This window comes from Poecilia reticulata, unplaced genomic scaffold (genome assembly GCF_000633615.1).
Source record: "Poecilia reticulata strain Guanapo unplaced genomic scaffold, Guppy_female_1.0+MT scaffold_247, whole genome shotgun sequence".
Taxonomy (NCBI): domain Eukaryota; kingdom Metazoa; phylum Chordata; class Actinopteri; order Cyprinodontiformes; family Poeciliidae; genus Poecilia; species Poecilia reticulata.
Window position 1 is genome coordinate 18060 of NW_007615033.1, and position 13333 is coordinate 31392.

Below are 13333 nucleotides of genomic sequence, written 5' to 3' on the forward strand. Positions count from 1 at the left end.
TCTACCTACTAGAATTCTTGACAGTTGACAACAAAAACTTCAACACAGATGTTGAACTTTATTCAGCTGAAAGTTTGAAAAACAAGCTAAGTGTGCAAAACGTTTTCAAAGTTAGCAAGAAAGATAATGCACCAAACCAAACATTTGCTCTGGTATTAGCACAGAAGCAGAGGTATTTCTACCACTGCATTCTTCTATAAGCAAATTTCAAAGCCTAATTGTTTTCCACCGAAAATTGGACCTATATGTTGTTCTATACTTATTCTTTAATTTGCATAGACTGACTGCCTACAGCCTGCAGGTATATCTTTCATTAACAAAGAAAGGCAACATTGATTGGAATGAACATTTTTACTAAGTCAGTTATAGAAACCCCCCCCACAAATGAACAATTATTACCATGCACAACTTTAGTATACAAGACAATACAGTTAACTTTTCAATATGAAAATACCACTCTACATGTCAGTATCTCACAGAGATCATTGATTAATACATCAGTATTAAAGCCAGAGAACACACTATATAAAAGAAGTAAGGTTGTTTTTGATGGCCATGTTTTAAAAATCATATGCAAGCTATATACATTATACACTGTCTCCTCCGTTCCAACCACAGAAGCTAATCTATCTGTACTTACCTTGTGAATATTAATAGACACCTTGCTTCTCTGTGATCATTTTAGTTTTAATCCATTAAGCTGACTGATCACTTTCTTCCTTTTAGATTGTACTTTGTAACATTAATTAAAGCACAAGGCCAGAAAAAAAACAACTTTTTTTTCTTATTTGAGCATGAGAATTAAAGACATTAGGCTTGACTATAACTATGTTTTAACAAAAATAATAGCAAAAAACCCTACCCACAGTTGCACAACGTAAAATATGAAAATGTTAGAATACTATTTGACACTTAGGGTATGTCCTTTGAAAATTCAGTAGACCACTTTTATCAGAGCTTTGAAGCCAAGTCACAACAGAACACTGTACAGTGTCAAATGTTGATGTTGAGCTGTACTTAGCAAAAATTAATATCAGAAAACAAAGTATGAAAAAAAAGGAAAATATTAATAAAACAAACTGACCACATCTGGTGGTTGAACTACACATTTTTACTGTTTTTAGGACTGTTTAGTTCTGGAAAAACATGATTGGACTCCCAACTGGAAACAAAAAGCAGATTTGCTATGAGATGTCGATTATGTGGCATAAGACTTTGTGATCCTAAAAAGCCACACTATTTCTTGAAAAAGTAAAGCTGCTATTTCAGTTTTGTCTATTGAGACTCGTATTGTCAAGTGAGGAAAGAAATAGTCCTGAAATTGTTTGCCCGTGTATTAGGGTTGAGAACCACTGACATAACATCTAGCTGGCTAAAAACTATTTATTTTATAAGATAAATTTTTCTATCGTTTGTGTGACAGCAACTTTGAGATGTACAACAGAGTATTAGGGTCACTTGGACAATTAAAAACAATGAGAAGGAAAGATTCTATGACTTACATAAGCATTTTGAGACTTAAACACAAAAATGATGAAAAAAATATGTGTGCTCAATATTGTCTAAATATTGAGCACACGTAGAGTGAATTCACACCAGATAAAACAACTCACACATAAATGGGATTAAAGCAAATTAGTCTACAAATGAAGTGAGGGATAATCTCTGAAGATTTTCAATTGAATACAAGGACCATTCAAACTGTTATTTCCTTCTCTAATGCTTTCTTTTTGTTGTGTTTGGGATGAAAGTCACACTTGTTTCACATTGATTCTTAAAAAGTTCCAGTGTACAGTTATCCATTCATACGTCTTTCAGTTACGTGACGTTTGCCAGAACCATGTATAATACGATACTGCACCCAGCACCATTACTCATACAGACATGGTGAATTGACATGCAGCAAGTTCAGCTATGGCCTCATCTGACCAGATTATATTCTCCAGTATTTCACAGACTTGTCTAAATCCCCTACAGTAAACTCTAAACAAGCATCAGCAGGTTTTTCCTTCAGCAGTGGAGTCTTGTGCAGTGAGTGTAGTGGAGTTGTTTACTCATCTTCATATAAAAAAAATTACCTTTCATTTCTCTCTGAAAGTTCTCATTGGTTCTAGGACGACTCTTTAGATTTTTTATATTTGTTTGCATAGTCAGATGCCTCTTATAAGAGACATCTGACTATGTCTTATTTATGATGAAATTGTGTTTTCACTTCAAAATTTTGTCCCCACTGTGCTCAGTGGAATATTATGTTTTATAACAGTACAATTTATTTTTGTAAAACTTTCTTTACCACTCTTTGCAATATTTGCTAATGAGCTTATTATTAAACCAGCGGATTTGCATAAAGCAGCAGAAAACTTTCTTTAAAATCAATTTCTTCATATGTCCAACAGCTCTCCCAGTGGCCTTTGTTTACCCATAACTTCATTAGTGGAGTATTCTGCATTGATTTCTTTGTATCCGAGGATTACACTTAGTTGATTCCTGGCCAACACCTGATGTAAATGTGACTGAAATGGCCCTATTAGAATTATTTCAACTGAGAAAAATGTTGATACATTGAATTAAACTTGGACTAAAGAGTTCTATATTGATTACAGAATCATTCAAACTGTGCAATTCATACAATGTTTGGATAATGCAAATTGTCATGTTCTCGTTAATGCTGTGTTTCCTCTTGTGTTGCTAAGTTGATGCAGCACTGCATTACTGAAAAACTCACTGCTACACTAACAAAGAGATATTATGGTGCTAATTGACTTACAAGCTTAATGTTAATAAAGCTCATTAGCAGTTGTGGTATTCGAAAATTAAACTCATATATTGCATAAAATGAGATGCTGGTTATTAATATGTAAATTAATATTTAGGGTTGAATTAAAGTAGATATTACCAGATGCATAGTAATATTAGTGTGGTCAATTTTCAGTTGTTCCAATCTTTCACAAACATTAATGTAGGTAAAAAAACCCCACTTGATTTCAATGAAAAAAGCAAATCTAAACGTGGATGTTACAGTTTTTAAGTCCTACTGTGACTGGCTTCATATACTATTGACAATAATAAAAACAGCTCAACTACCATAAGAGAACAGTAGCTGTGTTTCCATTAGAATTGTGCAATTTGACATTTGGAAAATAAATTAGCATAATGCAAAAATGGCAATTTTGAAAAAACAAGTTTTGGTGCTATGATGAGTTGGGTTTTTAGATGTATCAAAACTTCAATGGAAACACTTTGTTCTCCTCGCACAGGTCAAATAATCAACCTGTGGCACTGGCACAAACCATGAACTAGACAACAAGAAGTAGTTGGAGGAGGATGGCGCTGCATATTTTTTTAATGACTTATTGCATAAGCAAATTTATTCATGTATGATTTTAATTGCGTTTATTTAATGGAAACACTGCAATTGTGAAATTGTGTTTTCTCTACAATAGTAGAAACAACACTCTCAACTCAGAAAATACAGACTTGTCGATCAGTGCCGTTTTCTTTTTTTAAAATATAATTTGCATCCAAGTTATATCTACTGTCTTTTCTACATTAGTAGAAAAAAACTAACGCAAACACTATCCGAGTGCTGTGAAAGGCGTCTAAAGCTAAAAACTTTGTGCCCATTTGTAATGGAAACGCAGTTACTGTTGGGTTTGTTTTAACATGCAACTCAAAAAAGCCAACTAGATAGTCGATTTCAGGTCAATGCTGCAATTCACGATTCATCACTACATTGAAAATATGTCTCTAAATAGACAGAACGGAAGCTTCCAAAAAAATAAAAATCTGAGAAAATTATCTGAAATGGGATGTCATTTTGTAAAGCAAAACCAATAAAAGAAAAATAATGACTTCTAAGTCGTCAAACAGGAAAGAGGAAGTGGAAATGGTGTAGGACATTTAAAACATTATAGACTGTAACACAATAGTATAGGTGCATAAGGGCATCAGTCAGTCAAATGGCCGAGTTGTGACAGCCGCAATAATGGGCCGGGAAGATCAATAATCCATTGACTGGTCTGCAGGAGTCTAATCAACGAGAGCAGAGTTTTATGAATCCAGTCAGAGGAGCAGATACAACAGCCTGATCACGTCGGCTGTTCGGAGCTTTATGATTCCTCTGGTGTCCCACAACACTTGCTTAGACACTGGCGTGATAACTTCCAGTCGCCGAAAAGTCCTTGTGCTTCTGTTTGACTGAGGTTTTTTTGGGAGGGTTAGAAAATTCAAAATCCAGACAAAAACAAAAAAAGGCTGTAAGCTTAGGACTATACATAACCCCAACATTTGGCAAAGGCACAATAATTAAATTTTCAAAGTTCAACCCTCCAGGCTAACGTTGCCCAGACCAGACGAGTCAAACCTTGGCTCCAGTTCGAATGACGACAAGCTGGAAAATGGGGGCTTCCTCAACAGAGCACTAATGTTAACTCTTCAGCCCAGCGTGTCCAACACATGGAGGTAAAATGAGGGGCTGGCTGTGATTTTAGACAGCCACACCTTGCGCACCGATTACACCTGCCATTACCACATACATTAATAGCTCCTAAATCATGATACGGATCGAGTCGTACATTGTCATAAACACCAAGATCGAAAATTTAAATCTATTGAAGCTTTTGTGAATCAGCCGACCTTTTTTTTCCATCAAAGATGCTCCCTGCTCTGATGAAAATGTAATCAGCCATTTCTGATAAGGGCCTGCTTCTTCTTACAATCTGAGTTTCCTGTCTTTTGTTGGCGATACTCTTCAGAAAAGCAAACAATTCCCCTGTCGCAACATGAATCCTTCTGTACTCTATTTAAAAGAGAGGAGAAAGAAAGAAAAACACTGGGGCGAAACTTTAGTGAAGGCACTGTTATCTGGCGGTCCATTGTGCGCAGTGGCAGGTGCTCATCATAGAAGGCCGGCCATCTCCATGTAGAGATGGAATAGTACACGAGAGATCGGCTCGATGTAGCTACACCACATGTCTGCTCTTCTTTTTTTTTTCCCTCACTGGACTCAGAATGCAGAGTGTGATAGGCATTAATTATTTAGAGGAGCATGAGATGGAGAGCAAAATGCCAAGATCTATCAGAGTGTTGTGGAAGGGGTCTAAAGCTCACGAGCCTGTGACTCTAACAGATTCAATAATATTTCAGTCGTCAGAGATAAGTGGGTTTCAGGCACAGTTGATCAATTATGCAGCATTCGTATATTTGACAAAGCCTGGGAAAGCTTTTCATAGCTGCAATGGATATGACTTCAGCACATTGCAATATTATCCAAACCCCTTGACTTTTTTTTTTTGTGTCACATTAATACAATGTATTTTGTTCACATTTTATGAAATAGGCCAACACAAAGTAGCACATAACTGGGAAGTGGAGTGAATATAAGACTTTTTAAGACCAGTATGAATGCAATTTAACACTTGCATTATGACAATGTACAGAAGAAAATTGCATATTTTATGGTTGAATGTGGTAGAGCCGAGCTTTGTTGTCCAAAATGCACGTAACCTTGAATGGGTTGCAACAGAAGTGAGAAGGTAGCAAAGATGAATGTCATCCAGCCCAACTGACCATCATTTGCACTTACCAACAATAGATGCTAAAAAGCATCTAGTTAGCTAGCCAGGGTTTATTAACAGCTTGCCAGCAATATCCTCTACTGCCTCGAGCAATATTAATGTCAGATATCGTCCCAAATTTTAATATTGGCGGATCGTTAGTACGTTTTTGAAAGCAATTCATCAAGTTCCTTCCATTTAATGTGCTCCACTTATTTAGTCTGTTAAATAAGAAATTAATAAAAATATAGGGATGTTGATTTTCTGACAAAATAAAAAAAAAGTTCAAAGGGTGTGAATAGTTTTCCAAGGTATTACCATCAATTTGGTGAACCACATGTTCTGAATGAATGCTTTTAGGTTAACCTGACAAGCTCAATTATGGGCGCAGCCAATGATTAATATGTAAACTACATTGTGATGAAAAATGTATTATTTTTTTTTGCAAACATGTTTGTTTAAGGTTGAAGCAGCCACTGTTGCCTACTTTGGTATGGACCATTTCATCAAAGTGGATTTTAAGGCAATTCCATGTCTAAAATCATAAACCAAGGTTAATTCGGGATATAAGCAACTTCTAAAATGAAATCTCAAGGAGGGTGGCACTTTTTTGTCAAAGGAAGAAGTTGCAAGTAAGAAAAAAAAATCATGCAAGTAATTCATCACTTGTCTTTTGGGTGGCTATTTAAACAAAGTTCAGCGTGATCTGGTTCGTTTCCCCCTTCTGAAACCAGGATCTTTATCCATCTTAGGGGCGTTAAGCTGAATGAAGGGATGACAGAAGACAGGCAGAAGCGTGACATCACCAGACGGAGCATAAGAATGCACCAATAAGGACCAAGGAGCAAGACAAACGTCCGAGACTGCTGGCTCCAGAACCCCGAGCTCCCATGCCTGCAACAGAAACCAAGCAGAGTTGGTAAGAGGTTTGAGCAAGTAAAACGGTAACACTTTATTTGAAGGGGGGTGAATAAGACTGACAATACACTGTCATAAACATGACATACCACCTGTCATGAACATGAATAAGCCTTCATGAATATTTGACTGTTGGCAATTAGGTAACTTTATGTTACTAAAGGTAAAGTTTTTAAAAAGTGATCCGCAGAGCAATCATTCATGCATAGTTGGTTAGAGTACCCCAAAATTGTACTCCAATCAGAGGAGCATACCTTAAAAACACATTTAATTAAGCGAGTGTAAAAAGTATTTGGTAAACTACTCAAGTACTGAGTAACTGATCAACTGATCATAACACCTGATTTAATATTCAAAATGTGTTCTCAGACAGCCAAAAGTATAAACGTTATGTGAACATTCAGGTACTGTAAAAGTATTACTAAAATATAAATAAAGAGTTAGGTTTGGAGGCTGGTTCAAGACCAAATTTACCACAGGGGCCAGGATAGTGTTTTTCCATGGTGACACTTGAAAAAGAATGGGGGGGCGGAAGACAAAACAAAACACAGCAATATTTCCTCATTTGATATAATTTGTAAGCCAAAGAGCCACTTTCGTCTCTAGAGATCTAGGTTGCACATTCCTGGCAGATGGAAAGTATGAACATATACAGCAGCTAAAAGTGCAGCACTATAATTTTTAATTCGTTGTTAAAGTAAAATTGTGAAGGTAAAAAAAAAAAGTGATCCACCACTGAGTATTAACATAAGACATGTATTTAGTATAACTTCTTTGGTACCCCGTTGGCCCCCCATCTAGAACCACCCAAGGCTGCAGGTCTGTGTCTGGTGCATTAATAATACCACTGAACAATGAATTCATAAAATATATCAACATTTCAAAATAAAACCTACAGAAAGCCCAAACAAGTAGGAAATATTTATGTATTTAGTGTTAATCTATTTGTATGTCTTGTTCTTTAAATGACCATTTGTATTATTTTGGCTGATATTATTAAATAAGCAAATAATCAAACCAGTAAAAGCACAACGTACTCATAGCAAAATGTTCTGTACCATATCAGCCTCAGGACATGATTGAGGGATGAAGAAACGCTGATGTCTGGTTCATAGGTTCTGATGAGTCTGCAGTTCCTCTCCTGATCCATTCCATCGCGGCACACTGCGCCGCGATGGACACATTTTTTTTCTATTTTTTTTCATCCTCACTAAAATTATTCAGCCTAGGATTTGCGTCTTCCCTCGCACGTCTGTATTTTTATGAGAGGTTTTACTTCTAAGTACGGTGAAGAGTCGGGTCGAGGACATTGTAAAAAGATGCGGGTTGATAGCACCTCACTGCGGCTGTGTAGTGTCCGTCTCTAGGCAACCGTGACAACAGCGTCGGTCCGTAGCGTTCTGGGGTCCTGTGTAGCTCCCGCCACGACAATTTAGCTGACCTTAATATTCCCTGTGTTTTGTTTTGGTCAATATCGTTACACTTAGTGTTGATATGCGTGTGATAGGCGTGTCTATTGGACATTTATAGAAATACGGAACAAATCGTGTCCCGTATTGGTTCAATATGGGACGCAACATTTAACAGTCAAATACGAGACGATTCCATATTTTACGGGACGGGTGGCAACCCTAGACGAACCCATCACCCAAGATGGAGTAAGATGCAAAAAAGCTAGCTAGAAAACAATGGTTTATTAGTAGCTAGTTTGCAGTAGCCTCAAATACCGTGAGTTACAGAACGCAATCAAGATGTCTCTGAGTGACTCAAACATTTGCCTAATACAGAATATATGTGTTGTAAGTGCTTAGTTTATGGAAGATGGATTAATGTTTACTGGAAGCTAACAGTTGAAAGCATTCACTGATATGACTATATCACCGTGCCATCTAGAGGCCTGGCATTACAACTGCAGCTGACTCAAATTGTCTTGGCGGGGCCATCTAAACGTTGAACTTTTTCCCAATCAACATCTCAAGATGCAGCAAGTTTTCAGGCAGCGGTCTCATGGAAACATTCTAGGATTTTTATTTTTGATGCAGAAATTTAAGACTTTCTAAAGTTACATGGTCACTCTGGAGAAGCACCAGAAATACTAATCCCACCTAAATGCAAAAAATAAAATAACCCCAGTACAAGTCATCATAAATCAAAAGGCAAAAGTGATTTTTCTTCTTCATATCTAGACAAAGCTTTCAACAGGAGAGGCTATTAAAGCATCCAGAGGAAGATACAGTTTGTACCACATCAAGTAGAAGACCCGGCAAGCACAATGTAGCTGTGCAGTAAAATGGAAGCACATCCCTGCTTTATATTCTTTATATTGACTGGCTGCAGCCCTGTGCAGCCAGTCAACAAGGAATAATAAACCAATGGCAGAGATGGATGACACAAGTGAACGCGTTTGGAAAAAAGGTTGCTTTTCTTACGCCAAAAATAAGTCTATTACATGTGGTTGGAAACAGATCCAATGAAGCAAAATTACTTTTCCTGTCTGGACAGATAAATCCACAGCTAAACTTCAGCACCGGCACAAAAAACAAAAAAACAAAACAAAAAACGGGACGGGATGCTAAGTTATCTCACTTAATTTGTGGATGTGTATGGGTTCACTGCCCACGCCTTCACCGCCTTCGCTCAGAACCTTGATCTGGATGAGATAGTTGTCGCCGGCTGAGAGGCTGAGCTCGGCCAAGGTTCTGTTGGTGAAGGTGGTGTGGATGTCGTTGTATCGGTGTCTCTTCAGTATCACCTGGACAACCAGCCGTACAAAATTAAACTACTTATAAAAAAAATATGATCAGAGGATAAATCAGGGGGCGGTTTGTAACAAACCAGAACCTACCAGATATCCGGTCACCTTTGACTCGGTCTCTGTGGCAACTACGGGGTCCCAGTGCAGTGTTAGCGAGGAGCCAATCATGCTCCATTGTATGTTAAGCGGAGCCCTGTCTGGTGCTAGAAAAGAGAATCAAACATAAAGATGTAGGTGAATAATCAACTGGTTGTAATTTCAACCAGAAGTGTACATACACCAATAAAAAGACAGACACCTTATTTTCAGACTGAATGACTCCAGTTTTACAGTCGGAATTACCAACATTTCTGTTTTGCTAGATGCCAAAATAATAAGAATCTATCAGAGATTTAATTATTGATGTCTTCAAAATCAGAAGTGTACATACATTTCCTCAGTATTTGGCAGAAACTTGGGTCAAAATCTTTTGGTTTCTTAAACAAGCTTCTCACAGTAGTTTGTTCACTTTCAGACGCTTTTTCAGATCTACCACAATTTCTCCATCAGAATGACTGCAAAATATGGACTTTGTTGTCACTTTATAGCCACTTTGGTTGCATGCCTAGTTTAACTGTACATCTGGAAGACCGAATTGTACCTGAGGTTTAACTTCCTGGCTTTAGATGTTACTCAATATTTCCACATAAGTGGAAAGAAGTGCAGCAAAACATCCCCAAAGCACGATGCTGCCACCCTCGTACATCACAGTTGGGATGGGGCAAGCATCCATATTGTTGGTCATTTTGACCAGACAGTTTTTATTTTTGTTAAAAGATCAAAATGAAGGTCTTTGTCCATGTGTGCATTTGCAAACTGCAATCTTGCTTTTTTTTATTTTTCCTTTGGAGTAACGACTTCTTCTCCGCTGAGTGACCTTTCAGCCCAGGTCAGTAAAGGAAACATTTCACTGTAGAGGAAATGCATCTACCTGCATCTTGTGAAGTATCTTCACAAAATATTCACATTTTGTCAGATTTTAGCAGATTTGTATTAACTACCAAAAAAAAAAGAACCAAATAACTCATGGTTTTTTACCACAAGCAAAAAAGAAATCCCACAAACGCTAAAATCTGACGCCACTGCATTTTTTTAACATTATGTGGCGAAGGAAATTGTGCTCAGTGCTTCAGAGATTTTGTGTCTTTTCTTTCAGCGGTTCTCGGTGCAACGACCCTACAAGCATTTGGTGTAATCAGGTTTTTCAAATAGTTTGGTTCATTTGACACAGTGCAGTGTGAAAAAGAACCCAGCAGCTGAAAATGGAACAAATGTTGCAGTTTTGGTCCAAATTGAACCGAGTCTACCGGACTATCAGGTGTGAAACACCTTAGAGTAGCGGTTCTCAACGTGGGAGGTACCGCCCCCCGGGGAGCGTTCAGAGGACGGCAGGGGACGCTGGCGGACATTTTTACAAAAGGGGGGCGCTGGGATGCCTTTGGGGGGCGTTTAGTCGAAGGTAAACTTTACACCTTAAATGCACAACAATGCCAGTTTAGACTTTGAGCAACTTGGTAAAACTGTATTGTGTAACATTAAATCATGCTTGGCTGCAACTGTATCGATGGCAGCTCTTCTTCTATTCAGTGTTTGTTAGCTTCTGTTAGCTTCTTGGCGCAGCTCCGTTATCCTGCTACTGGTAGATAAAATCACGATACCCTCACTGTGTATCCCTCTGTAAAATGAACCCATTTAAATAAATAAATAAAGAAATCCCTCCATGGGATAGAGAGCATTCATTTTATAGCGTTAACACCGGTGCTGTAAGTGGTCCGGTATCAAACGGGGGGAAACAGCACTTTTAAATTTCAATAATCAGAATGCAGAAATTGTTTCCATTGTTTTAAAAGGTTTATGTCAGTCTGCCTTTTCCCCATCGATACGCTCCCCGACTGCACTGCACCTTAGGGGCTTAAAAAAAAAAAAAAAAACGCGCACATGCGCAAAACTCTGAAATAGGAGAAGCGGGACATAAAACGGAGCGACGAACTAGATGTGAATAATGGCATAAAAACAGAGAATCCAACGCTGAACAGTGAAAAAATCAACACATGAACATCATGGTGATTAGGCGGCGCAGCAAGTGATGAGTGAAGATTATTCGTCTTATAATGGATAAATGATCAAATAAATCTAGCAAGAGGAAAAAAACTAAAGTGGACATAGCAATAAACCAAGAGAGGATAATACTAATCAAAGGAAACTAAATGGAAATGAATGAAGAACAAAAATCCAAGAATAAACTAAGAAACTAAAGTAAATACAGAAGAATAAACTTGTATGGCAAGACCTATCAAGAAATACTTAATACAGAGGATTGTATGGTAAGAATAAACAGACACTATTTCCAGATAAAAGGTAAAATAATATTGTTGTTGAAATGTCATGGGTTTGTTGAGACCACATCTAGTACTGAGAATAAATATATCTTACAGACCATAACAGTAAAGAACTTATCACTTATTTATGTTTTTAATTAAATTTGATATATTTATTTCTTCAACATTATTTTTCATGTCAGTGTCAATGTCATGAGGCTGATGACTCCATGATACTTTCAATTTGACTCATTAGGATTTGATTAAGAACCAGATTTGTTCTTTGTAATTTCTGTCCAGTTAAACTATTTATCTTTATATAGACCTGTCTATTGATTTATAGATTTAGTCCATGTTTCTGTCTCATATTTGTATGGCATTAAAAGGATCTGGAACTTTAGTTTTTCCACTGAAAGCTCTGGTTTGCACAATAACTGCCATGTGGGTGAAGTTTTATGGATGATGTCCCATTCTCCTGAAGGCAGCACAGAGCTGCACCACCAGAAACCGACAGAAACACTGAAGAGAAGAGTTCTGATTAATGTAGTTACAGTTCTATCCATGTTTTAATGTTGCAGAGCTCAGTCGTTTTGCAAATAGTTCAAAATTTAAACTGGCATGTTGTACATCTTAAATCTAGTCATTTTGTGGAATATTTAACAACTAGAAAATGGCAAAGAATAAGAATATTTTTTCCACTCTGGCTGCTGTTAGGCCTTGAATGTTCATTGCATTTTTCGTAGACGTCTGTGAAAATAATTTCTATTCCCATGACTTTTTTGTTCTCTGGGAAATTATCTTGATGATATATACAGAAACAAGCATAAAAATCAAAACATCTACAATAGTGATATTAATATTAATGATAAAATAATAGTCAGTGCAACATAGCCTACAAATTCTTTGGTGGGGGGTGGTGAGGGACCTGGTTAAAGGCTAGGGTGGCGCTGGCCCAAAAAACGTTGAGAAACACTGCCTTAGAGCTTTCAGGAAGCTCTTCTATCAGATTTTCTTAAAGAAGTTGTGGAAACCGCAACAGCATCGCCCCTCCTGCATGACTCACGTGGTTTCCTGGTGGTGTTGTTGATGGGCGGTGACTGTGGCCCGGGCCCGGCCGTGTTGAAGGTAGCCACAGAGAGGTAGTACACCGTGTTTGCTTTCAGCCCCGTGATGTTAACCTGTGTGTAGTTCCCTGTTATCCGCACTTTGCCAACAGTGTCAGGCTTGGTGTCATCTTCCCAGTACATCACCTAAAAAGGGTATAAGGAAGAAGGAAAAAATATGTGGCTAGGATCCTGTAGCATAATTTCACTGGTGCTTTTGATTATGATATTAAAATTTAAAGGGATATATCATCACATGTGAAATACTATTTGTATTTCAGAAGAAGAGACAAAGAGGGGGGGAATGAATAAGTGGAGTGTAAATTAGCAATATATATCCTGTAAGCCATCCGGGTCTACGAACCAGGGCTTTGGTGGGTTAAAAAAATTATCTGTTTTTTTTCTTTTTTGAATAACCTGGATTGTGAAAACGTATGGGGATGAATACATTTAATGAAACAATTTTAAATAGAAAAGAAATCACAATAAACACAACAAAGTTTAACTTCAGGCAGACGATTCTGGAATTATTTAAGCAAACTGGCAGGTTTTGGCTTACTTTATGATGTTACTAGCTAACATGAAATCTAACTCAATAAATAATTAATTTCTAGTGTTAATCTAGGAATACTCACTCATATATAT

At 37.4% G+C, this 13333-nt stretch overlaps 1 protein-coding gene across 1 annotated transcript in view; it reads right to left on the reverse strand.

Annotated features, from left to right (window-relative positions):
- Nucleotides 1–336: 336 nt before the first annotated feature.
- LOC103460464 (contactin-3-like) overlaps nt 337–13333 on the reverse strand; it is a 127191-nt gene continuing 114194 nt past the window's right edge. Inside the window, exons 20-23 of the mRNA XM_008402637.2 lie at nt 12649–12835; nt 9319–9431; nt 9060–9225; nt 337–6449 (exon numbers count right to left, since the gene is read on the reverse strand). Of these exons, the coding sequence (XP_008400859.1) occupies nt 6358–6449; nt 9060–9225; nt 9319–9431; nt 12649–12835 (558 nt within the window). The 3' untranslated portion in view covers nt 337–6357. The remainder of the gene's footprint in view (nt 6450–9059; nt 9226–9318; nt 9432–12648; nt 12836–13333) is intronic.